The sequence below is a fragment of the Podarcis erhardii genome (assembly GCF_964252035.2).
Source record: "Podarcis erhardii genome assembly, chromosome: 7".
In the NCBI taxonomy this organism is placed as follows: domain Eukaryota; kingdom Metazoa; phylum Chordata; class Lepidosauria; order Squamata; family Lacertidae; genus Podarcis; species Podarcis erhardii.
In genome coordinates, this window is record NC_138511.1 from 16,367,373 (window position 1) to 16,395,176 (window position 27,804).

Consider the following 27,804-nt stretch of genomic DNA (forward strand, 5'->3'; position numbering starts at 1 on the left):
TACATTCACTCCATAGGATGCACACACATTTCCCCTTAATTTTTGGAGGGGAAAAAGTGCGTCCTATAGTGCGAAAAATACGGTAGTTGGTCTATAAGGTGCTAATAAACTAAGCTGTTCTTAAAACAAGGTACCACTGTATTCAAAAGCATTTCCTGCCTCCGACAGTGGACAGCCGTCAGAATTCGAAGCCAATGACAGCTTCACTGCAAGGGTTATTTGTCCTGAGTCGAATGAAAACAAACTCTTTATCTGTCTCTCTTTCCAGGGTGCAGTTTCTCCACCATCCTTCTAATGCTGCACAACAGAGATAAGTAGAACTGGTAGTGGTGGAAATCTCAGGCTCCATCCTGGCAGGTGAGATGCTACTGCCAGGGGTTCTCTCATGGAGGGTAGCCAGCGGAAAGCCCCTCAATATGCAGAAGCAGGGTTTTGCTGGGTGCAATGTTTTGAGGCTCCCCTGAGGGGCCCGATCCTCAGCTCCCTCACTTGCAACAGCATGGATCTGATGCAGCAAAAAGAGGAAATAAAATACACCTTCCAACTTCTTTCTGAGGTAGGAGTCAGCAAGACTTTGGAGGTGCCAGTGAATCTGATAGTCCACCAATCCCTTGTTAGGTTTGCCCTGGAAGCAAGTGAATCTGGGGGGCCCATTAAAAAACATCCAGAGCAGCAGCGACATGAAGCAGATCCCACGGGAGGGAATTCCACCGGCATGGGGGCCACCCCCCAAAAGGCCAGTCTGGTATCTATCAGTCTGATGCTTTTGCAAAACATGATGGGAGGAAAAGGGCACAACTTCCGGGACCAATCTGAAGGTCTACACAGGTTTACAGGAATATAGGTGTTACTTCGGATAACCAGGTCCCAAACCACTTACTGCTTTCGAAAGGTCAGGAGCAACACTTTGAAATGTGGCCTTTGCAACCATGAGATTGGGCTTCAGAAAAATAACCAGGCTATTTCTGGTGAGGTCTTTTAAAAAGAGACGGAGTTAGTTCTGTTTCATTTCTGAGTCAATCCAATGTGGCTCGACACATTTTTTATTTATGATTTTCAGTTTTATACATTTCAATAATTTCCCACTCATTTTAACATTTCAAAACTCAACTTCCTTCCCCCTCTTTCTGCGGTTCCTTAAATTTATTTTTAATATTTTTCACCTATCCAAATTAACTTAATTTACTCATTTATCCACCTGCTTTAAATATATACTCTTATGAAACTGCAGGTTATTACGGTAATCTAATGTGGCTCGACTCTGGCAACAAACTGAGGCTGTGTCAATTGCACAAATGTGATTTAAGGCATTTGCTGAATTGATGGATCGTGGCCCTGCTACTCCTTGCCAGCTCAGGATGGGAAGCAGGAGTCAGGAAAGAGGGAAGGGGAGGTTTTGTAGCTGGTTGATAAGCCAGAGCTGTGATCAAGAAACATGCTGATGCTTTGAGGGAACTGATGCTACCAGTGTAGAAGGTAAAGGGACCCCTGACCATTAGGTCCAGTCGTGACCGACTCTGGGGTTGCGGTGCTCACCTCGCTTTATTGGCCGAGGGAGCCAGTGTACAGCTTCTGGGTCATGTGGCCAGCATGGCTAAGCCGCTTCTGGCGAACCAGAGCAACCCACAGAAATGCCATTTACCTTCCTGTTGGAGTGGTATCTATTTATCTACCTGCCTGCACTTTGACGTGCTTTCAAACTGCTAGGTTGGCAGGAGCAAGGACCGAGCAATGGGAGCTCACCCTGTCACAGGGATTAGAACCGCTGACTTTCTGATCGGCAAGTCCTAAGCTCTGTGGTTTAACCCACAGCGCCACCCGCGTCCCCATGCTACCAGTGTAGATGGCATTAAAATAGGATTAATTAAATCTATAGGAAGAGGAGACTATTTTACACATCACTTGGGAAGACAGACAAACGACTGGAATTGGAAGAAGCAAAGTTCCCCAGTGTCAAAGCGATGATTCTTCAACATCAACTTTGTTGGACTGGTCATGTTGTGTGGGTGCCTGATTATCATCTTCCAAAACAACTACTCTGTTCTGAACTTAAAAATGGAAAGCGTAATACTGGTAGTCAACAAAAGAAGTTTAAAGACTGTCTCAAAGCAAATCTATATATAAAAAAAGTAGGATAAACACCGACAACTGGGAAACACTTGCCTGTGAGCCCTCCAGTTGGAGAACAGCCTTTACCCAAAGTGTCATGGACTTTGAAGACACTTGAACTCAGGACGCAAGGGAGAAACGTGCTAAGAGGAAGGCACGCTTGGCAAACCCTCATCATGATCAACTCCCACCCAGAAACCTATGTCCCCACTGTGGAAGGACGTGTGGATCCAGAATTGGCCTCCACAGTCACTTACTGACTCACTGTTAAGACCATGTTTAGGGAAGACAATCCCAGTACGCTTCCGAGCACAATTCAAAGTGTTGGTGCTGACCTTTAAAGCCCTAAATGGCCTCAGCCCAGTATACCTGAAGGAGCATCTCCACCCCCATCGTTCTGCCCGGATGCTGAGGTCCAGCGCCGAGGGCCTTCTGGCGGTTCCCTCACTGCAAGAAGCAAAGTTACAGGGAACCAGGCAGAAGGCCTTCTCAGTAGTGGCATCCGCCCTGTGGAACGCCCTCCCATGTCAAAGAGATAAACAACTACCTGACATTTAGAAGACATCTGAAGGCAGCCCTGTTCAGGGCAGTTTTTAATGTGTGACATTTTAATGTATTTTTAATCTTTGTTGGAAGCCGCCCAGAGTGGCTGGGGAAACCCAGCCAGATGGGCGGGGTACAAATAAAAAATTATTATTATTATTACTCAGCTACATGGGATCACAAAAGAAGGAAGAAGAAGAAGAAGCTCTGCCTCCAGGGTCAGAGGGGAGAGGGCTCGTGTGCTTGTATTCTGCTTGAAGCTTTCCCACAGACATCTGAGAAGATTCTAGACTAGATGACCCACTGACCTATTCCAATGGGGCTTTTTCTGACGTTCTTATCGAAGCCACACAAATCCCACTTCATCTCACCTTTCTCGCTTGGCACGTACAAGAATCCTTTGTTTGGTCCATCGGGGCTGGAGCTAAGGAGGCAGCCGGGTGGAGCCATGCAGACTCGGCCGTGGTAAGGGGGCTTGTGGGACTGGGCAAAGTAGAGCTTCCTAGAAGAAGGAAAGAGGAGAGTAATGAAGCTGGACGATCAATACGAACACTACAGAACATCACGCTCATCCCTTGGGGCTTCAGGGACGTGGCAGAACCGTTTCGATGTCTGCATCTCCTCCTCCGTCCAACAGAGTTGACTCAGATTTTGCAACTTTGACAGCAGAGGCCAACAGGTAAATCGTCTGCCAATAGGACAACAAAGGATGGTGAATGTCCTGACTTGTCAATATTTTGCCACTCATATTTTGCCACTTTTCTATGGGATTCTATGGAATTATATAGTGGTACCCTGGTTCTCAAATGCCTTGGAACTCAAACAACTTGGAACCCAAACACTGCAAACCTGGAAGTAAGTGTTCCAGTTTGTGAACATTTTTCGGAAGCCGAACGTGCTCCATTTTGAGTGTTACGCTTCCGATTTGAGTGGCACACTTCTATTTTGAGTGTTACGCTGAGGTCTGTTTTGCGGCTTTTTTGTTTTGTTTTTGTGACTTGTGTGACCGCAGTACATTGTTTATTCCTTTCATTTTACAGATCAATAGTCTCATTAGACAGCAAAATTCATGTTAAATTGCTGTTTTAGAGGTTGCTTTTAAAAGTCTGGAACGGATTAATCCATTTTGCATTACTTTCTATGGGAAAGCGCCCCTTGGTTTTGGAATGCTTTGGTTTTGGAACGGACTTCCGGAACGGATTAAGTTTGAGAACCAAGGTACCACTGTATAGGGATTTTCTATGGGATTATATAGACTGTACCTTCAGGGTCCAGGGCAAGGTACCACTTTTAAAAAATGCATGCATATACCCAATTGGTATTTCTATTACTACAGTGGTACCTCGGGATGCGAACGGGATCTGTTCTGGAGCCCCTTTGGCATCCCAAATGGAATGCAAGACACGGCGGTGCATCTGCACGTGTGTGGGTCGTGTTTCGCCACTTCCATGCATGCGCGCGACGTCATTTTGAGCATCTGCGCATGCACGAGTGGCGAAACCTGGAAGTAACGCGCTCTGTTACTTCCAGGTTGCCGCGGAGCGCAACTCGAACGCGCTCAACCCGAAGCACATTCAACTTGAGGTATGACTGTACTTCTATTATTACTTTTACTAGTAATATATATTTATTACGTGCCATTCACCCTAAGGTCCCAGGGCAGGTTACAGCATTATAACACAATACGGAATCATGATCCTATCGTTTGTGGCATTGCTTTTCTCTCTCTGCAATAGCCATTTATCCACTCTGCATTGGTTAATGGTTGAGAGCAGTACATGTGAAAAGGATCTAGGAGTCTTGGTTGACCACAAACTTGACATGAGCCAACAGTGTGATGCGGCAGCTAAAAAAGCCAATGCAATTCTGGGCTGCATCAATAGGAGTATAGCATCTAGATCAAGGGAAGTAATAGTGCCACTGTATTCTGCTCTGGTCAGACCTCACCTGGAGTACTGTGTCCAGTTCTGGGCACCACAGTTCAAGAAGGACACTGACAAACTGGAACGGGTCCAGAGGAGGGCAACCAAAATGGTCAAAGGCCTGGAAACGATGCCTTATGAAGAACGGCTAAGGGAGCTGGGCATGTTTAGCCTGGAGAAGAGGAGGTTAAGGGGTGATATGATAGCCATGTTCAAATATATAAAAGGATGTCACATAGAGGAGGGAGAAAGGTTGTTTTCTGCTGCTCCAGAGAAGCGGACACGGAGCAATGGTTCCAAACTACAAGAAAAAAGATTCCACCTAAACATTAGGAAGAACTTCCTGACAGTAAGAGCTGTTCGACAGTAGAATTTGCTGCCAAGGAGTGTGGTGGAGTCTCCTTCTTTGGAGGTCTTTAAGCAGAGGCTTGACCACCATATGTCAGGAGTGCTCTGATGGTGTTTCCTGCTTGGCAGGGGGTTGGACTCGATGGCCCTTGTGGTCTCTTCCAACTCTATGATTCTATGATTCTATTCTAATTTTTTAAAGTTATGGACCATATGATGCCAAACAGGGAAGCCACAGTTAGCTTCTGTATCTCTCAAACATTTGCACCATTATATGTAATAAAATGAAATGATTAAAATCAGGATGGGGGTGGGGGTGGGGGGGAGAGTGAAATATCACTACTCCAGCACCTGATAATAAAAATAATAATCCTTTGCCCAGGGACTGTGAACAAAACAACCCAAATTATCTCTAATTTTAATTCAGTTGTACTGTCTTTCTTTATTTCTGTGTGCATGTGCTTTCTTAAATTAAAGAAACAAACAATTAAGAAGAACTTCCAGTCACAAAAATAAGGTGGATCCTAAAAAACATAACACCTTCTGCACCTCTGTGGGGAGAGAGTTCTGCAGCTTTGGGGCCACCATAGAAAAGACTCTCTTCCAGGAACGGCCAAGAGAGCCCCCTCTGTCAAACTCAGCACCCAAGAAGGTTGGTGGGGAAGAAGGCAAACTTGCATGTATATCAGGCCTGAGACATTTAAGGCTTTATGCTCCTTCAACTGGACCTGGAAATGAACTGCCAGTGCAGCTGCTTTAAAACAGGGGTTATATGAGGCGTAAATGGGACCCCAGCCAAGAATGTGGCTGCTGTTGCTGTTCTTAAACTTGCAAAACAACGAAGCACACTGTGGAGCGATGGAGAAATTTCTGAAACAGCAATGGGATATCAGCTCCGCCCAAGGCATGATACAGAACAGCAACAACCAGGAAAAGATAGATATAACATTTTACAAGGACAGGAAGAAACTCTGCAGACAGAATACAGTGGTACCTCGGGTTACATATGCTTCAGGTTACATATGCTTCAGGTTACAGACTCCGCTAACCCAGAAATAGTTCCTCGGGTTAAGAACTTTACTTCAGGATGAGAACAGAAATTGTGTTCTGGTGGCGCGGTGGCAGCGGGAGACCCCATTAGCTAAAGTAATGCTTCAGGTTAAGAACGGACCTCCGGAACGAATTAAGTACTTAACCCGAGGTACCACTATAACTGTCACACACAGGAAGAACAAGATATAGTTTGAGTGCCTCACTTGTAGTTCTATAAATCATTTAATGTTTCAGCACGAATGGAAGTTATTAATTCAGTGGTACCTCTAGTTACGGGACGCGGGTGGCACTGTGGGTTAAACCACAGAGCCTAGGGCTTGCCGATCAGAAGGTCGGCAGTTCGAATCCCCGTGGTGGGGTGAGCTCCCGTTGCTCCGTCCCTGCTCCTGCCAACCTAGTAGTTCAAAATCACGAAGTGCAAGTAGATAAATGGGTACCGCTCCGGTGGGAAGGTAAACGGCGTTTCCATGTGGTGCTCTGGTTCGCCAGAAACAGCATAGTCATGCTGGCCACATGACCCAGAAGCTGTACGCCGGCTCCCTCAGCCAATAGAGCGAGATGAGTGCCGCAACCCCAGAGTCGGTCACGACTGGACCTAATGGTCAGGGGTAACTTTACCTTACCTCTAGTTACGGACTTGATCCATTCTGGGATGCCGTTCGCACCCTGAAAAGTCCGCAACTAGAGCGCCGCTTCTGCACATGCATGAGGTGCGCAGAGCGCTTCTGCGCACACGGCAAAACCTGGAAGTATACACTTCCGGGTTTGCCGCGTTCGTATCCTGAAAAAACGCAACCAGAGACTGACGTAACAAGAGGTACAACTATACTGCAGTTGTTGTATAAGGGATTATTATTTTGATTGGAAAGCAATTGAAATTAATAAGATTTTGGAACGCAGAAATAAAGAAAAGCATCAAACCATCAATTCTAGCACACGTGGGCAGGGGCACCTAAATCATATAATTCGGTATTTGCACGACTGGTATTAGCGGTGCTTTTTTTCTAAAATAATGTTTAGGGGTACTCTCGTTTTGACTCAAGAAAATCACCATGTTATAGTTCAAATAGGGAAAAATAAATACAGTAAATGGACAAAAGTACAAAGATTCACAAAATGTATAGGGGTATCCACCCCCCCCTGTGCCCCCCCCCCAAAAAGCACTGGGTATTAGTAGTTATATTATAATTTGGTATTGTTATAATGAGGTTATTATTGGATTGTAATTGAAAAATTAATAAAAAATAGGGGTCAGCAAACTTTTTCAGCAGAGGGCTGGTCCACTGTCCCTCAGACCTTGTGGGGGACCGGACTATATTTTGGGGAAAAAATATGAACAAATTCCTATGCCCCACAAATAGCCCAGAGATGCATTTTAAATAAAAGGACACATTCTACTCATGTAAAAACACACTGATTCCTGGACCGTCCACGGGCCGGATTTATATTGGGCTGTATCTGGCCCCCGGGCCTTAGTTTGCCTACCCATGGACTAGATGACCCTCCTGGTCTATTCTAACCCATGTCAGAGTTTAGCCACCGGGCGTTTACCTTGTGCGCTGCTGTTCCTTTGCAGCCACGTAGAAACTGAAGTCGAATTTCCACCCTCTCTTGGCGTCGCACGACAAGGTGGTCACCATCCACTTCTTGGGGCCCGTCTGTTGGACATGCCCTACTGTGGACATACAAGCGGTCAGCCTCTTGGTGAAGTTACCGTAAGGAACTCTATACACCTAAGCAATGGATTAATGAAAACAGAAGACTTCACTAACACATGTCTCGGAGCCGAGGAAAATGGGACGTAAAAAAGAGAGAGAGATATTAGCATCGCACACTTTCTCCTGCATGAAGTGGCAACTAGATGATAATAATAAATTTTATTTATATCCCGCCCTCCCCGGCCAGAGCCGGGCTCAGGGCGGCTAACACCATTAAAATTACAGTAAAAACATAGTAATACTACTACTACTACTACTACTAATACCAATTTAAAATACAGGTTAAAATGCAATTTAAAATGCAGCCTCATTTTAAAAGTAGCACATAGATCAAAACCATAAGGGGAGGGAAACATAAGGGTCAGACTGAGTCCAAACCAAAGGGCTGGTGGAACAGCTTTGTCTTGCAGGCCCTGCGGAAAGATGTCAAGTCCGTCAGGGCCCTAGTCTCTTGTGACAGAGCGTTCCACCAAATCGGGGCCAGTACTGAAAAGGCCCTGGCCCTAGTTGAGACCAACCTAACCACCTTGTGACTTGGGACCTCCAAAGTGTTCTCCGCAGGGCATACCAGGCGATGAGGGCATACCAGATTGTGTGCTAAAACTATTGCACAAGCCCAGTTCCCTCTAACCAGTCACCAATGGATGCAAATTGCAAGGCCTAGACATTAGGAATGACTTTCGGATGGTAATACTCCCTTTCCTTTTAAACAGAGGCTGGCTGGGCCATCTGTCGGGGATTCTTTTGCAGAGATTCCTGCATGACAGGGGGTTGGGCTAGATGACCCTCTGGGTCCCTTCCAACTCTACGATTCTAATAATAATAATAATAATAATAATAATAATAATAATAATAATAATATATTTATACCCCACCCATCTGGCTGGGTTTCCCCAGCCACTCTGGGTGGCTCCCAACAGAATATTAAATAATAAATAAATAAATAATAAAAATACATTAAAAACTTCCCTAAACAGGGAAAAATTCCCTGCAAATTCCATGAGATAGCAGTGGATGAGGCCAAATGTAGTTTAGTGACGTCAGGAGGGACAAACGTTCCCCTCTCCTGCCCTAAACAGGGAACCTTATAATAAATAATAAATAATAAATAATAAATAATAAATAATAAATAATAAATAATAAATAATAAATAATAAATAATAAATAATAAATAATAAATAATAAATAATAAATAATATATTTTTTTATACCCCGCCCTTCCCGGGCTCAGGGTGGCTAACAACTAAAACGTGAATAACAATAAATTCAGAATTCAAAAATCAATTTAGGGGGGAAATCCATCCAATAAACATTAGATGATCACCAGGGCTAGCTGGCTAAGTTAGTCCTATTTGGGCCAGTGAGGAGACCAGGGGAGAATTAGCTGTGGGATCCCAGAGAGGGTGATCTTCATAAAAAGGGGAGGGGGAGAGAAGGAAGGGGAATAAAAGATCAGGCTAAGTTCAAACTGAAAGCCAGATGGAATCGCTCTGTCTTACAGGCCCTGCAGAAGGAAGTTAAATCCTGCAGGGCCCTGGTCTCATGGGGCAGAGCATTCCACCAGGTCGGAGCCATCACTGAGAAGGCCCTGGCCCTGGTGGATAATACTTCCTTAGGGCCCGGGACCTCTAAACTATGATTATTCATGGACCTTAAGGTCCTCTGCGGGGCATACCAGGAGAGCGCTATCAGACAGTTACTAATTATATACAAATAAAACCAGTCTCACATCTTGCAACAGGACTCCGGGGCGGGGGGGGGGGGGAGGAAATCCCATGCGTTTACCCCAGAGACGTTCCCCATATCTCGGCCTTCCCTGCCTTTCATGGAGCTGCATTAATGAAAGCATTGCGTCTCAGCCACACGGGTAATTGATAGGTGCTCTAGAAACTCACCAGGAAAGAGGGGATGTCCCCGTCTCCTGCTGACACCGTCTGCCATGGCGCTGGGACGGTGGCATTGAGAGAGAATCTGTAGACCACTGGCCGCCCTTTGCCTTTGGATTTGAAGATGTAGACTGTTCCCTGGGGGTCTGCTGCAGAACATGGTACAGTCAGCCTGAGGGAGCCCTGAAAAATCCACCCACCAGCCAGACCTCACCCTCAACATCACCACAAACAATTGGGCTAGACGAGCCTTCCAGACATTCCCAGACCTAGAATCATAGAATCATAGAATCATAGAGTTGGAACAGACCACAAGGGCCATCGAGTCCAACCCCCTGCCAAGCAGGAAACACCATCAGAGCACTCCTGACATATGGTGGTCAAGCCTCTGCTTCAAGACCTCCAAAGAAGGAGACTCCACCACACTCCTTGGCAGCAAATTCCACTGTCGAACAGCTCTTACTGTCAGGAAGTTCTTCCTAATATTTAGGTGGAATCTTTTTTCTTGTAATTTGGAACCATTGCTCCGTGTCCGCTTCTCTGGAGCAGCAGAAAACAACCTTTCTCCCTCCTCTATGTGACATCCTTTTATATATTTGAACATGGCTATCATATCACCCCTTAACCTCCTCTTCTCCAGGCTAAACATGCCCAGCTCCCTTAGCCGTTCTTCACAAGGCATCGTTTCCAGGCCTTTGTGCCAGCAGAGGACTAAGAGAAAACCATTTTTTTTTGGGGGGGGGGTTAAAGGTTCTTTAAAGGCAACATATTCACAGGGAAGAATTCACTTCCGCCTCTCTGTATGAGTCACTGCTATTGATCACATTCTGCCACTGGGTGGGGTGGATTGTCAGATCTGTTCCTTTTCCATGTGGAATATCCTAGCCACGCCATGAATCCAAAACACATTTAAATCACATGGCTTCCCCCACTCCCCCAAGAATCCTAGGAACTGTATTTTGTTAAGTTGCAGCAGTGGCGTAGCGTGGGTTGTCAGCACTCGGAGCAAGACAAGTAATTTGTGCCCCCTAACCCATGGATTTTGCGCCCCCTAACCCGTGGATTTGCGCCCCCTAACCATAACCCCCAGATGTTGCGCCCGGTGCGGCCGGCCCCCCCTGCACCCCCCACGCTACGCCACTGAGTTGCAGCTCTGTGAGTGATCGACTACTGTGCCCCATCAGTCTTTGGAGGAAGCATCATGCTTTAAATGTATGTGTGGGTGTGACCTGCGATTGAATGATTCAAATCATTCCACATACAGAGGGGCGACACCAGCAAGAGGAAGAGGCTGCCTGTCCCATCTCTGTATGAATATTTGTTCTGAGCTTGCCTTCACCCAAGCCTAAATCATTGACACATGCAGAAAAATAGAAGGCTTATACAGTGGTGCCCCACAAGACGAATGCCTCGCAAGACGAAAAACTCGCTAGATGAAACAGTTTTCCGTTTTTTGAGGTGCTTCGCAAGACGAATTTCCCTATGGGCTTGCTTCGCAAGATGAAACGTCTTGCGAGTTCCTGCGAGTTTGTTTCCTTTTTCTTAAAGCCGCTAAGCCGCTAAGCCGTTAATAGCCGCTAAGCCGCTAATAGCCGTGCTTCGCAAGACGAAAAAACCGCAAGATGAAGAGACTTGCGGAACGGAATAATTTCGTCTTGCGAGGCACCACTGTACAGCCTTCACCATTTGTTTTGGACCACAACTCCTTATCAGCCCCAACCTGAGGTATGAAAAGACTACAGTGGTACCTTGGGTTACAGAAACTTCAGGTTACAGATGCTTCAGGTTACAGACTCCGCAAACCCAGAAATAGTACCTCGGCTTAAGAACTTTGCTTCAGGATGAGAACAGAAATCGCGCAGCCGCAGCGTGGCGGCAGAGGGAGGCCCCATTACCTAAAGTGGTATCTCAGGTTAAGAACAGTTTCAGGTTAAGAACGGACCTCCAGAACGAATTAAGTTCTTAATCTGAGGTACCACTGTACAACTCCTTATCAGCCCCAACCTGAGGTATGAAAAGACTACAGTGGTACCTTGGGTTACAGACACTTCAGGTTACATACGCTTCAGGTTACAGACTCTGCTAACCCAAAAATAGTACCTTGGGTTAAGAACTTTGCTTCAGGATGAGAACAAAAATTGTGTTCCGGCAGTGCGGCGGCAGTGGGGGGCCCCCAGTTTCAGGTTAAGAATGGACCTCCGGAATGAATGAAGTACTTAACCTGAGGTACCACTGTACTAAATTTCTCAATCCAAGATGTACCCAGCAAGAGAACAACCTGAGATAAAGAAATGGTGTCTATGTTTGCATATTTTCCTCTTCCCTCCTCCCCTCTCTTTCCTTTTGTGTGGTGACTTTTAGATTGCCCTGTTTCTATTAATCTTATGTGAGCTGCTTTGGGCACTTTTGTGGCTGAAGAGCAGGGTTAACTCACCTTGTACGATTCCATCCCCTGCAGCGCTTCCTCGGCTACCCCACACAAGGCCAGATCCCCGCTTCTTCTTCTCCAGAGAGGTGCGGATGTTATTCTGCAGATTACGGGGTTTTTCCTGAAACAAGCCTGTCGCACAACGTTAGTCAGGGACAAAAGGATCTCCAGCATCAAGAGGAGGACAGCTAGGCTGGCCAGCCCCCCACCATCTTGAACTCTTACCCCAACCCCACCTGGAAGTCACAGGGATCAAACCTGGGACCATTTGCATGCGTATCTTGTACTCTGCCACTGAGCGACAGCCCTTCCCTTAAGACACAGGAACATCTGAAGCTGCCCTATACTGGCCCATCAGTATTGTCTACTCTGACTGGCAGCGACCCTTTGGGGCTTCAGACAGGGAGCCTTATCCCAATTCTGGAGACACTGGGCTTTAAACTTCTGCATGCAGAGAAGATGTTCTAACCACTGAGCTATTTATTTGAAAACCAGGTTTTACACTTGCTGAATAATGTTACTAGAGCTATACCTTTCTTGGTGGCCAAATTTCTTTTTTTAGCCTTTAAGCGTCGCAAGACCATAATTGACTGTATTGATATGGGGCTATCTGTTTAGCCCTTTTTAGTGTTGGCTAAGCTCTAAAAGCTTTCTGGATGTTTTAACTGTCCATTGACAAATGTATTTTTTTCTTCTTCTGACTGACGGTCGAATAAAAAGGTTGAGTTGAGTTGAGTTGAGCTATTTATTTATTATTACTATTATTTTTAATTTGTATACCGCCTTTCTATCTTACAATACTCAAGGCGGTTTACAAGCTGAAGAAACAAAAAATGTACATCTTATAACAATCTAATGCAATACAAAAATGGGATAGTAAAACATAACTTTAAAATAGGCAACCTACATCAAAAAAGTAACATTCAACAATCATTAGAATAGTATAAAATAATATCAACATATAAAAGTTAAACAGAAATCCACTCAACAGTTACAATAATATCTAAAGAAGTGTGTATCTGAAGAAGTGTGCATGCACACGAAAGCTCATACCAAGAACTGACTTAGTTGGTCTTTAAGGTGCTACTGGAAGGAATTTGTTTTGTTTTTAATAATATCTAAACTGTAATCAATAAAACGGCAAGCCACAGTACATAAGACAATACAATACACATTGAGAAGCAGAGGGTAGCTATGGCCCTTCCCTTCTTATGTACCATATTTTTCGCTCTATAAGACGCACCAGACCATAAGGCGCACCTAGTTTTTGGAGGAGGAAAACAAGAAAAAAAATATTCTGAATCCCTCTTGCTGTTCTGGCTTCTGGGATAGCTGTGCAGCCTGCATTCACTCCATAAGATGCACACACATTTCCCCTTACTTTTTAGGAGGGAAAAAGTGAGTCTTATAGAGCAAAAAATACGGTACTTATTTATTTCTCCAAGGAGCTCAAGGTGGCTGTCCCCAACTCATTTAACCAACCCTGTTAGGCTGAGAGGCGGTGACTGGCCCAAGGTCACCTAGCCAGCTTCACAAGTGAGCATGAATTCGAACCTTGGTCTCCCACTCCTTTGCCTGACACTAGAACCCAGTGGGAGTTGTAGTCCAACAACAGCCAGAGACCCCAGTTTGGGAAACACTGTTCTAACCATTACACCACACTGGGCAGGAGTTTCTTTCACCCTTTGGTCATGATCTTGGGAGAGGCTGATGGGGAGCCAAAGTCATAGTGACTTCTCCCACAATTTGATGCGAGTTCTGCACCACAGCCAGCTCCAAAACACAATCTTGCCCCATAAAATCCAGCTTCGGGTGCAAGGCTGTGCTCTCCAACCCATGCAGGCCCCCTTCCCACCCAAGCCCCCTTAAAAACACTGAATGGAATAAAAAATAAACCGAGAAATGAATTTGTATCAAAATGGGAGGCCTTCAGAACATATCTTAAACAAAATCATACTATATAAACATTTATAAATTGTGAAAATATTAACATAAAAAAATAGTATTTTGATCTGGCAGTAAATTTATGTAAAAAGAATTAAGGAATAAATGGGAAGTCGGGTATAAAAGATGACGAGATTTTTTTATTTTTATTGTAACGTGAAATTGTAATCACATTTTTTGTCATTATTTTTAGCTTAATAACAGATTGTGTAAATTTCATTTTCTTTCCTTTTTCCTCCCCTCTTAAGTTGTACCCCCTTTTCAGTATTGTTTCCCCATTTTTGTATGTAATAAACATGGAAATAAAAAAAGGATAAAAACTTATAAAATAAAATAAAAATAAAATAAAAACACCAAATGGAAAAGCAGGGTGATACTATTTTGAATCAACATGGAAGCAGTCCTCCTGGGATCTCCAGGAAGGATGGCTCTCTGTTGACCAGCAATCTTTAAACACAGCTAGGTCTCTAGCCGAGAGGCCCAACTCACCTGAGCAGGTGACGCAGGAGATGCCCTCAGCGCTCAGGTTGTACTTTAGGTCCAGCAGGACCTGGATGTTGGTGTCGGGCCTGAAGAGAAGGGGAGCCCGGCTTGCTGGGCGGAGGCGGCTGGCGAAGAAGACGGACAGAAGGAGAACAGAGAGGAAGAGCCCTGAAGGAAGAAAGGGGGAGAGGGTCAAAGATGGACCATGCCAGCATCTTCTCACCTCGCATCCCACTTCCGCACAGGAACAATGTCAGCATTATAGTTGCTTTTTGTGAATGTGTACTAATGTTTATATGTAGAACACCTGAGCATGGGCTAAGTTTGTTTTACCTCTGTGGGCTGAGTGGATTACTTTGCAAAACAAATTTTGTATCTGTGGACTGCTATTACTTTAGATCTGAAAATGGATTATATTTATAAGTTTACATGTACTAGGTGGGACGCGGGTGGCGCTGTGGGTTAAACCACAGAGCCTAGGGCTTGCCGATCAGAAGGTCGGCGGTTCGAATCCCTGTGATGGGGTGAGCTCCCGTTGCTCGGTCCCTGCTCCTGCCAACCTAGCAGTTCGAAAGCACCTCAAAGTGCAAGTAGATAAATGGGTACCACTCCGGCGGGAAGGTAAATGGCGTTTCCGTGCGCTGCTCTGGTTCGCCAGAAGCGGCTTAGTCATGCTGGCTACATGACCCGGAAGCTGTACGCCGGCTCCGTCAGCCAATAAAGCGAGATGAGCGCCGCAACCCCAGAGTCGGCCACGACTGGACCTAACGGTCAGGGGTCCCTTTACCTTTATCTTACATGTATTACATCTGAGCATGGATTGCTTTACCTCTGTTGTGCCATATGGGTCACTTTAAGAAAGAAATTTTGTATCTGTGGATTGCCAACACCTGTTACTCAAACCAATATTGTGCTTGTCCATATAATCCTGCTTTGTAGCAGTCGTTTCTTACTGCCACCAATACTATGCTATAAGATCCACTATCCGGTAATATTACATATGGTATGTACAGTTGTTTATGGTATTTTATATTAATTTCACTGTAAAAATGTGAGAGATTACGATATTGTATTTATTTGCATTACCTAGAGCCTGTTCTACTGATGACGCCTAGGATGGCAAAACAAGGCTAATACTCTAGAAATCCTTGTCTTAGACTCTGTGAAAGCATTATGTGGAAATATAACAACCCTTCTTGTGGATTATTGGACTCTTTGAACAGACATGTGGAATAGATACTTATACAGTGGTATCTGAAGAATAGATACTTATACAGTGGTATCTGAAGAATAGATACTTATACAGTGGTATCTGAAGAAGTGTGCATGCACACGAAAGCTCATACCAAGAACTGACTTAGTTGGTCTTTAAGGTGCTACTGGAAGGAATTTGTTTTGTTTTGACTAGTGGTACCTTGGGTTACATATGCTTCAGGTTACATACGCTTCAGTTTACAGACTCCGCTAACCCAGAAATAGTGCTTCAGGTTAAGAACTTTGCTTCAGGATGAGAACAGAAATCGTGCTCCGGCAGCGTGGCGGCAGCAGGAGGCCCATTAGCTAAAGTGGTGCTTCAGGTTAAGAACAGTTTCAGGTTAGGTACGGATCTTCGGAACGAATTAAGTACTTAACCTGAGGTACCACCCACTGTACATGTATGGACCTTATGCATGAACTGACTAGAGAATGAACTGATCCACTGGGTCTTCTGCTTTTTTCGTTGAACTTTATGAGACTACCGTTGAAATCTATAATTTGATACAATGAATAGTATATCTTATTTATTCAAAAGTACAGCCGGTTACGTCTTGTGTGTTTATTGAGCATTGTGGACCCAGCAGGGAATAAGGAGATGAGGCACAGCAGGTTGGATCCCGACTCAGAGTAGACCCAACTAACGTGTTAGACATGACTAACTTTGGCCCCATTTATTTTGATGGCTCTGCTCTGCACTGGATCCAAACCCAGGTGCTCAGGATAATCATGACTCGCTTGATGCAAGGAAAGGAAAGAGTTTCCACCCTGAGGGCGGAACATTCACACCCCGGACAGGCTTCTGGGGGGGCCACATGCCAGTGGGGTGGAGATAGCCAGATGGAAGAGCTGGCAGGGAAACAGCTAGGGCTCTCAATTTTGTTCCAATCCTGCAAAACAGAGGAGGTTTCTATGCACACGGGACACACAAGAGAGAGCTTTCCATTCTCCTTCCAAGCAAGGAAGAGGCATTATCGCAGTTCACAGTCCTGCCAGAGGGGTGTGGCTGGCTGTGTGCGGGTGTGGCTTAGGGGAGGTGGGTGTGGTCTGGGGTGGAGAGGCGTGGCCTAAGGATGGGGGCGTGGCCTGCAGAGATTCCTGAAGCCAAGTCAGAGAGACCTCTGCCAGGTCCCATGTGGCCATCAGGTCTGGAGTCCCTCACCTCTGATATTATCCAAGCTTTGAGTAATTAAGTGATTTTTGAGTAATTAAGTAATTAAGTAATTAAGTGAATACCAAGAACTGACTTAGTTGGTCTTTAAGGTGCTACTGGAAGGAATTTGTTTTGTTTTGACTATGGCAGACCAACACGGCTACCTATCTGTAAGTGATTTCTGTTTTGGAAAACCACATGAGCCACTTTTGGCAGGTGGGGGGAGGGCAGCTGGGCCGAATAGCATACCTGAGTCTCTTGTTCTACAAATTGTAATAACAGAAGTTTACATTTGAACCTTTCAATGGAATTGCTCTTATCTGTAGTCCAATAGATTTGCTTTTTATATTGTTTTAATTTTATTAGCGTTTAATTACTTTTTAATAACTATCTTTTACATGCTTTCAGCTCTTTGTATTTTATCAGTGTAGTTTTAAGCTGCCTCAAGTCCTGGTTTGGGGAAAAGCCAGGATATGAATACACTGATTATGATTAATAATAATATAGTTTATTTTGTGCATTTTGATTATATTAATAATAATATAGTTTCCTTTGTGCATTTTGATTATATTAATAATAATATAGTTTCCTTTGTGCATTTTGATTATATTAATAACAATATAGTTTCCTTTGTGCATTTTGATCATATTTCATTGGATTTTAAATATAGAAGTCCTTCTTCTAAATTTCAGTGGTTGTGTAACTGGTTTCTACAGTTTGCAAACTGCTTTGGAACCCAATTGGGCATCGAGCAGAATATAAATTAATAGGTAATCATATAGCAATAAATATTGGATCTCCACAAAGCAGACCCAGGAATGCTTACCGACAATCACCCATCTGCTCTTCACGGCTGACCACAAAACCCAGACCTGGAGGAGCTCTTGAAGGTGAGTGATGAGATGCCCCTGGCTGTTATTCTTGGTGGGGAGTTGAAGACTCTCAGGCAGCACTGAGACCAAGGGAACATCTCCCATTTCCAGAGTCACTAGCAGAGGAGCAAAGAACACTTTTAAGGACAAAGGTTCCTTTCCCTTCCTTTCCATCTGTCCCAAATCTTCCAGCATTCACCTTCACTGGGTTAACCTCTGATAATGAGAGGAAGGAAAGTCCTCCTTTACACAGTGAATAAGTTAGACGGCGGAACTCTCTCCCACAGGAGCCAGTGAGGGCCACCAACTCAGATGGCTTTAATAGAAGGTTGGGCAAGTTCATTGAGACGGAGAGGTTTGCTGTCAGTGCCGACTAGCCACCAATATTTATCATTCATTCCTTTTCTTCACATCCCACCTGTTCCTCTAAGAAGCTCATGGGGGTGCACAGAGTTCTCCTCTTTCCCTTTTTATTCTCACAACAATCCTGTGAGGTAGGTTGTGCTCACTGCCACTGGCCCATGGTCAGACCCAGTGAGCTTCATGTCTGAGTGGGGAGATTTGAACCCGCGTCTCTGACCACTACACCAAACTGACTCTATCTTTTAGAAGCACCCAGACCCATACACAGATTGCCCACTGCAGTTGCACCCTAGATTTGCACCAATGGGCCATATCATATCTGCAGCTTTATTTTCAATCTCTCTCTCCTAGCAATCCTAGGGTTGAAATTTGCAAAGCTTTACGATAATCCTCTTCATCCCCCCAAAAATTCTGAAATGATAACCCCTCCATTTAGCACCTCCCTATTGTTAGTCTTGTTACACCCCCCCAAAAAAAAATCCTGAAAGCATGGGTGTAGCCAGGGGGTGGGGGGTGGGGGTCAGCTGCTCCCTCCGAAATCAAGTAAATAAATAAAAAGTACTTAGCTAAAAGTAGAAATTGTCAGTATCAATGTCACAACTAAAGGTCCCAACCAAAGAAGAATGGCAACTTAAATTGACAGAATATGTACAACTTGCAGGCTTCACATATAGAATAAGAGAACAAGAACAACATACGTTTAAAGAAGATTGGAAAGCGTTTGTTGAATATATGGGGAATAATTGTGTACAGCTGAAAATGCTGGCAGCATTAAGATAAATTCAACAGTGTAAATAAGTTTTGATGGATGCAGTAATGGAATACCAAATGGTAGTTTTTGTAAAATATGCAGGGATTTTATGATATGTAAAATGAACCATGGAAAGAGATGAAGGGAAGTCATAGATATCTTAAGGATGTAAAATGTTTATCTTAAAATGTAACACAGAAAATTATATATATGCGCATGGAAATCGTAGAAAAATTCTGGCAGATTTTTCTGAGCACTTGGGGTCAAAAGAAGGTAATTAAAACAACTGTTGTGGAGACATTTCATTCAGAATCTGCTAGACAGAGCCAGACAGAGGATGATGAGAGGTGGGTATTCTGGCTCCCCAAAAAACATAAATCCTGGCTATGCCCATGCCTCAAAGTATGGTTCCACCTCGGTTTAGCATGTTGAAGAGAAACACTCTCTTCCTTCATTATAATGACAGCCTCATGCATGCATACACTGAACCACCTTCCCTGCCCTGTTGACCTGAGGGGGTCCCCGGAGGAAATTGCCCTCCTGTCTCATATTATTCCAGAAACTGCTACAAAAAAGCCATTTCCATAAATTACCATGCAGGGCAGGGATGGCATATCAACGAGGTGAAGCGCCTGGCGAAGCAGGAATTTCGAGCACCCGGGGCTGTTTCCTGAGAGGCACCTGACCCTGGATTGCAAAGGAGCGCTTTGCGGGAGGAAAGGTTTGTGCAGAAAAACAAACTCTCCATCTGAGCAAATGCTTTTGGTGAGGAAGCAGGTATCCCAAGTCGGCTCTGAGAGTTTCAGGGGATGGTCGGTGGGGAGATCATAGGAATAAAAATTTAAGGAGAGCCCGTCTGGATCGAGCCAATGGCCTGTCTAGTCCAGCATCCCATTAAAGGTAGAATTGTAGAATTGCAGAATTGGAAGGGACCCCGAGGGTCATCTAGTCCAACCCCCTGCAATGCAGGAATCTTTTTGCCCCAGAAGGGTCTCAAACCCACAACCCCGAGATTCAGTCTCACTCTCTACCAACTGAGCTATTGGGATGGAAGAATCTGACACTCCCAATTCTCTGCATCTCCAGCCTTAAATTCGGTTTTCCACTCTTTTCTCCAGCAAAAGAGAATAAATTATTATGCAAATTCTTCAGCATTTTAGTGCTGGTTTCTCCTCATACTCCTTATACTCCTCATCTTTTTCTACACACTTTTGACTTTTGTTATGCTTGCAGACCCCTCCAAGTGTCCCTATTTTCCAGGGACGGTACTGGATTTACAGAAGTACCGGTAACTGTCCCTCTTCTTCTTAGGACGTCCCTATTTTCACCAGAGAAATGTTGGAGGGTATGTGTTTTGCTTTGGAAAGACAGAAGACAAATGAATTGAATGATTGATTGATATAACTTTTTCCAAAGCGTTTCCCCTAATTATAACACATTTCTCCATGCCATTTTCACAAATCTGCAAGGACCTTACGATGGGAGGATGGGTAATAAATAAAATAATTACTGTAGCAACAATGACATGAGAAGAGCTTGCTGGATTAGGATAGTGATCTATATAGCTCAGCATTTTGGAATCAGAATTGTAGAATTGAAAGGGACACTGAGAGTCATTTAGTTAAACCCCCTGCAATCTCAGCCCCAAATCCTTTTCAAATGTCCTTCTGTCAAGCCAGGTATCGCACTGTATTTATTGTGCATGTGAATTCTTTCTCTTTCAACAAAAAAATACAATAGAGTCTCCACAGAGAAAAGAACATAGCAATAAGATTATTATTATTATTAATTCAATTTATATACCGCCCTATACCCAGGGGTCTCAGGGTGGTTCGCAGAACAAAATAAAGATATAAAACCACAAAATACCTAATAAAAATAAAAACAACAACCCACTAGGTAAAGGTAAAGGTACCCCTGCCCGTGCGGGCCAGTCTTGACAGACTCTGGGGTTGGTGCGCCCATCTCACTCAAGAGGCTGGGGGCCAGTGCTGTCCGGAGACACTTCCGGGTCACGTGGCCAGCGTGACAAAGCTGCATCTGGCGAGTCAGCGCAGCACACGGAAACGCCGTTTACCTTCCCGCCAGTAAGCGGTCCCTATTTATCTACTTGCACCCGGGGGTGCTTTCGAACTGCTAGGTTGGCAGGTGCTGGGACTGAGCAGCGGGAGCGCACCCCGCTGTGGGGATTCGAACCGCCGACCTTTCCATCGGCAAGCCCTAGGCGCTGAGGCTTTTACCCACAGCGCCACCCGCGTTCCAACAACCCAATAGCCCCCCCCCCCAATACATTTCAAAAGGGAATAGAATGTAAATCAAATCAACCAAAGGCCTGGTTAAAAATGAATGCTTTTGACTGGCACCTGAAGGCGCCAGGAGAACTTCCCTGGGGAGAGAATTCCACAGATGGGGAGCCACTGCAGAGAAGGTGCCGTTCTCATGTTGCCACCCTCCGGACCTCTCGAGGAGGAGGCACAGGAAGGAGGGCCTCAGAAGATGATCTCAGGGTCTGGGTAGGTTCATATAGAAAGATGTGGTCCTTAAGGTATTGCGGTCCTGAGCTGTTTATGGCATCATTTTACATGGCCTTAAAACATTGGCAGTCCCTATACGTTCTCTGCAGACAGTTTTGTGAGGCTGGCGGGAGAGCTTTACTTTCTGTCTCCCCCCTACATATGAAAAGGAGGGAGGCCAAGTTTCATCATAGGTAGGTATCCCCATTTGCAACTCTTCTAAGTGAATTTTCTCTTTTAACTTGAAGCCGCCTGAGAAACAGTTGCTATTCAAATGTGATTTTGGTTTTAAACGCAGTGTAAGGTAGTCAATAATAATAATAATAATAATAATAATATAATAATAATAATAATAATAATTTATTATTTATACCCCGCCCATCTGGCTGGGCCTCCCCAGCCACCCTGGGCGGCTTCCAAAAGAATATTAAAATACTATGATACATCAAACATTAAAAGCATCCCTAAACAGGGCTGCCTTCTAAAAGTCTGGTAGTTGTTGTTCTCTTTGACATCTGGTGGGAGGGCATTCCACAGGGAGGGCGCCACTACCGAGAAGGCCCTCTGCCTGGTTCCCTGTAACTTGGCTTCTCGCAGTGAGGGAACCGCCAGAAGGCCCTCGGTGCTGGACCTCAGTGTCCGGGTAGAACGATGGGGGTGGAGACGCTCCTTCAGGTATACTGGACCGAGGCCGTTTATGGGAGTATATGGGAGTCTATGGGAGTATATTGTATTTAATTATGGGGTATCAGAGTTTTTAGGGGGCTAACCAGGCTGGGATAGCTGATATAGCAGGCTTGTTGGTTTCTGAATGTCTGATGTAGATTTTCAATTTTGTTGTTCTGTATGGGACAATGAGTAGGGACGTGGGTAGTGCTGTGGGTAAAACCACAGAGCCTAGGGCTTGCCGATCAAAATGTGTCAAGTAATTGTTGGAGATGCGGAGACTCAGGAACATTCTACCATATGTGGTGGACATGTAGGAAAATACAGGTATTCTGGGAGAGTATACATGCAGAACTGCAAAAAATGGTAAAGATCTCTTTCAATAAAAAACCAGAGGCCTGCCTCCTAGGAATAACAGATTTGGATATTCCACAAAAGAGGAAGGTTATCTTTTTATATGCGACGACGGCAGCAAGAGTTTTGATTGCAGCAAAATGGAAGAGTAATGAAATCCCCTCTATACAAGATTGGATCCAAAAGCTGACAGAATATGCCAAATTAGATGGCTTATCAGAAAAAATAAAGAGTAAATCAAAACAGGAATTTGTTTCTAAATGGGAAGTTTTCAAAGAATATCTGAAAAATAAATATAGTAGTTTATATTCTGTTGCAGCATTCGAGGAACTTCAGTAATAGTTGCAAGGTAGATATAAGAAATTAGATTTATTGAGAATGAGTTTAATTATGAAAAAAATGTGTATTGGCAATAAGTAATATGAATTTGAAATATGGAATAGATGGGAGGTTGGGTCTTTAGTGTTAAGACCAATAGATGTTTTATTGTTTGCTAAGAAAATTATGTGTGAAGAAAAAAATTATGTGTGAAAATTATGTGTCTATGGTTACTTTTGTAATTTGTGTGTAATTCGGTATTTGGGTTTTTTGTTGTTGTTTTTTCCTTGTTGTATAAATAAAAAACTTTTTAAAAAAAAAAAAAAAAAGAAGGTCAGCGGTTCGAATCCCCGTGACAGGGTGAGCTCCCGTTGCTCGGTCCCTGCTCCTGCCAACCTAACAGTTCAAAAGCACCTCAAAGTGCAAGTAGATAAATAGGTACCGCTCCGGTGGGAAGGTAAACGGCGTTTCCATATGCTGCTCTGGTTTGCCAGAAGTGGCTTAGTCATGCTGGCCACATGACCCAGAAGCTGTCTGCGGACAAACGCCAGCTCCCTCAGCCAATAAAGCGAGATGAGCGCCACAACCCCAGAGTCGGTCATGACTGGACCTAATGGTCAGGGGTCCCTTTACCTTTATGGGACAATGACAATAAACATTATTGTATCATAAGGAAACCGTTCGTTGTTATGGTTATGTTACAGCTCTTTTGTATGACCATGTATTGTATGGATTTTTTATTTATTTTTAAAAAAGGACACTGAGCTCAGCCCTGGCTTCCAGGGACCGCCTACCTGGCTCGTCTTCCACACTGAGCAAGGGGATGTCGTCGTCCAGGTAAGGAAGGCCGCCTGGCCCTGGACCACCCGCAGCCTCCGAGGAGATGAACAGCCCATCTGAAACATGCAGGGCATTCGGCTTCACGCATTTCTGGCTGCAGCTGTGGGAGAGGGAGGGATGGGTGCCGAGTGAGCATCTCAGAGCACTTTGCCCCTTGCAAAGCACCTGCGGCTCATCATTGTCGACAGAGCCAAGGGCAAATCGAGCAGATCGGGAAAGGGCTGTGCTCAGAGCTGGGCATCAGGTGCGCTTGGTGTGCAAGTAATTTCCCCTGCTGTTGCGCCAGAGGGTTAGAGAAAGAGACATGCAAAAACTCACACATTCTTGCTGGATCCTTGCAGCACCAATGGGGAATCTGTGATGCTCTTGAGATGTTGCTGGACTCCAGCTTCTTTCAAGTCACCCCCCAGCCTGCAGCCAGCCTGGCCAAGAGCCAAGGGGGATGGGGGAAGGTTGTAGTCTAGTAACACCTGAAGTGGCACAGGGTCCCTGGCCGGGGCTAATTGGAGTTGGAGTCCAGCCAGTTGGAAGGCAGGGATGGAGAACCCGCAGCCTTCCTCATGTTGTTGGACTCCAACTAGAATCATAGAATCATAGAGTTGGAAGAGACCACAAGGGCCATCGAGTCCAACCCCCTGCCAAGCAGGAAACACCATCAGAGCACTCCTGACATATGGTTGTCAAGCCTCTGCTTAAAGACCTCCAAAGAAGGAGACTCCACCACACTCCTTGGCAGCAAATTCCACTGTCGAACAGCTCTTACTGTCAGGAAGTTCTTCCTAATGTTTAGGTGGAATCTTCTTTCTTGTAGTTTGGATCCATTGCTCCGTGTCCGCTTCTCTGGAGCAGCAGAAAACAACCTTTCTCCCTCCTCTATGTGACATCCTTTTATATATTTGAACATGGCTATCATATCACCCCTTAACCTCCTCTTCTCCAGGCTAAACATGCCCAGCTCCCTTAGCCGTTCCTCATAAGGCATCGTTTCCAGGCCTTTGACCAACTAAGAGCATAAGAAGCCCTGAATCAGGCCAATCGCCCATCTAGTCCAGCATCCTGTTCTCACGGTGGCCAACCTGTGGGAAACCTGCAAGCAGGATTCGAACACAAGAGCACCCTCCCCTCCTGAGGGTACCAACAACTGGTAGTCAGAAGCATCACTGCCTCTGACCGTGGGGGTTTCATCAACCCCAGCTGGCAGTGCCAATATTCAGGGATGAAAGGAGTTGCAGTTGTCTGGGGTGAGCCGGCAGCAAATCACACTGTGCAAGTTGGAGTTAACTCTTTATTAGAAAGAACACGGTCTGCACCGACTTGGTGGAGTGTCAGGCCTAATGGGCACAGCCTGGTAGGTCATGCCCCATGGAACGGTTGCCGAGATTAAAAATCCCTGCCTCCCTGCAGCCCTCTAAGTCCCCTCCTCTCCAGGGCTTTACCCAAGCAATTGAGGACTACATTTGCAGGCAGCCAACCTCTGCTCCGCCGTTTTCATGCCTCTTCTGGTTCTGGGAGGGAAGGAGGGAAGGGAGCTCATTGCTGCCTGTTGACCTCCCCTGCTTCAGCTTCCACCTCTGATCCTGAACTTTTCCTGCTGCAGACTCTCCCAGCTCACTAAGCTCTGCCACCTCTTCGTCTTATGATACCTCCTCTCCCCAGTCTTCTCCATCTGACTACTCAGCACCCTCCCAGTACCACTCCCCGGCCTCTGAGCCTCTTTTCCTTGGTGGTTCCCCATCTGGTTTCTCACACCATTCGTCTGTGTCCAACCAATCCATGACAAACAAAAGGAATGTCACAAGCTCCCAACCCTTGCCTTACAACGACCTTCCAGGGAAGGCCAATATTATTACATCCTCTTTTTCAGGCAGGTTTTTGAGGCTGAATAGGTGTGCTTTCCTTAGGCATTAATAATAATAATAATAATAATAATAATAATAATAATAATAATGATAATTTATTTATACCCCACCCATCTGGCTGGGTTTCCCCAGCCACTCTGGGCAGCTCCAAACAGAATATTAAAAACACAATAAAACATCAAACATTAAAACCTCCCTAAACCGGGCTGCCTTCAGATGTCTTCTAAAAGTCAGATAGCTGTTTATTTCCTTGACATCTGACAGGAGGGCGTTCCACAGGGTGGGCGCCACTACCAAGAAGACCCTCTGCCTGGTTCCCTGTAACCTCACTTCTCGCAGTGAGGGAACTGCCAGAAGACCCTCAGAGCTGGACCTCAGTGTCCGGACTGGACGATAGGGGTGGAGGTACTCCTTTAAGTCTACTGGGCCGAGGCCGTTTAGGGCTTTCAAGCTCAGCACCAACACTTTGAATTGTACTCGGAAACATACTGTGAGCCAATGTAGGTCTTTCAGGACCGGTGTTATATGGTCTCAGTAAAAACCAACCTGGGGTCACTTTTGTCACCATGACTCTTCCACAGGGTTAAGCTGAGAGGCGGCGAATGGCTCCCAGTAGCCCACTGAGCTCCCCTCCAGAGTGGGGATATGAACCCTGGTCTCCCAAGTCCTAGTTCAACACCCTAACCACTATGCCATACTGGCTCTCGGATATCACAATTGTTCAGCCATTAGACCATGTGACCAGGTGTGATGGCTTGGGATTCCGATTCAGAGGCTGAACCGGAGGAATCCCAGCCTGCACAGGAGTCCCCGCCTCCAGGGCCAGCTGAACTGGGGCACGGCCTTGATTCTGAAGCGCCTGCACCTGTGCTGGATCCTCAGGAGCAGGCACCAGGTGATTCCACTCTGGCTCCAGAGGTGGTTGAGGACTCAGTGCCTACAGGTGAGTCTCCCCCTGGGCCTAGTAACCCTTCAGCCTCTCCTGAACTGCAGAGGCTCAGGGCAGAGAGGCGAAGGGAACTGGTTTCTCCCAGGAGGAGTGCTCGCCTTAAGGCCAGGAGAGGCGGGTCTCCTGGGGGCCGGGACTGCCCCTGGCCTCAAAGAAGATAAAGGCCAGTCAGCCCGGTCCTAGGTTGCGGGAGCAACATCGATGAAGAGCTGTTTCGGCCAGCATCCAGTCCTGTTCTTCCAGTGTTCCTGTCCCCGCCCAGCTTCCTGCTTTGGACCTCGCCCCGCTCCTTCGGAACTGTTTCCAGGCTATTGACCCAGGACCGGACTTTGACTACGCCAACGGTAACCTTCCCCCCGGGACCAGCACACCAGCTGTCCTCTGCAAGCTCCCCTCTGACAGCTCAGTCAACAAACCTCACCTCGCTTGGCAGGCATTCTCCAAGGGTGACAAGTAGAGGGACCAGACCCCGAGGGCTGCAGGCATGATGAAGAGGACTGCCACCCAGCAGCAGGAAATGATCAGGGACATGAAGAGGCCAAAATCATGGACAGCGGGGATCTGCAGAAAAAAGGAGAGGTGGGGGCGGATTTCAATTCTGTTTGCAGTTAGGGGTGAGTCTAACTAATTGGGGTCGCGGGTGGTGCTGTGATCTAAACCACTGAGCCTAGGGCTTGCCGATCAGAAGGTCAGCGGTTTGAACCTCCGCGACGGGGTGAGCTCCCGTTGCTCGGTCCCTGCTCCTGCCAACCAAGCAGTTTGAAAGCACGTCAAAGTGCAAGTAGATAAATAGGTACCACTCTGGCGGGAAGGTAAACGGCATTTCCGTGTGCTGCTCTGGTTTTGCCAGAAGCGGCTTAGTCATGCTGGCCACATGACCTGGAAAAACTGTCTGTGGACAAACACCGGCTCCCTTGGCCTATAGAGCAAGATGAGTGCCAGAGTCGTTCGCGTCTGGACTTAACTGTCAGGGGTCCCTTTACCTTTTTTACCTAATTAATTGACAGGAGCGAGACCTTCACTCCTCTTAACACAAGAAGGAGTCACTCATTTCCTTTGCCTCCTCTCTCTCTCTCTCTCTTACACAAACACACACACACACACACAGAGAAATATCATCTCACACAGAAGCTGGGAAGAAAGGGAGGGGAGGGGAAATAGAAGGGATGTTGTTGTTGTCGTTTGGAAAAAGGACACTGTAAAGGTTGGATCTAGTGGAGAGGGAAAGGGGAATGGCTCAATGCAAAGGATCTGGAAAGGGAAAGGGGGGCTGGGGAGGAGAGCCAAAACACAGGGGTCAGCAAACGTATCGTGTCTTGGGCCGGTGTCTCTAGCGTCGATTGCGCAGCGGGCCGGATGGTGGGGGAGCGTGTCCTCATACGTGTGCGCACATGCTATTTCCGGTGCACTTCCGGATCGGAGGAGCACCGGAAATAGCTTGTGCGCATGTGCACGGGCCTCCTCCGACCCGGATGTGC

The 27,804-nt window shown here is 45.8% G+C and overlaps 1 protein-coding gene across 5 annotated transcripts in view; it reads right to left on the bottom strand.

Moving 5' to 3' along the window:
• The window catches only part of DISP3 (dispatched RND transporter family member 3), a 103,233-nt gene that overhangs the window by 15,037 nt on the left and 60,392 nt on the right, over window positions 1–27,804 (bottom strand). For 4 of the 5 annotated variants that reach the window (XM_081870761.1, XM_081870763.1, XM_081870762.1 and 1 more), the window contains exons 7-14: window positions 26,748–26,887; window positions 23,473–23,618; window positions 17,668–17,829; window positions 14,441–14,602; window positions 12,014–12,139; window positions 9,589–9,728; window positions 7,527–7,708; window positions 3,024–3,154 (exon numbers count right to left, since the gene is read on the bottom strand). In XM_081870761.1, coding sequence (XP_081726887.1) covers window positions 3,024–3,154; window positions 7,527–7,708; window positions 9,589–9,728; window positions 12,014–12,139; window positions 14,441–14,602; window positions 17,668–17,829; window positions 23,473–23,618; window positions 26,748–26,887 — 1,189 coding nt within the window. The remainder of the gene's footprint in view (window positions 1–3,023; window positions 3,155–7,526; window positions 7,709–9,588; window positions 9,729–12,013; window positions 12,140–14,440; window positions 14,603–17,667; window positions 17,830–23,472; window positions 23,619–26,747; window positions 26,888–27,804) is intronic. The other variant, XM_081870760.1, reaches the window with a different exon arrangement.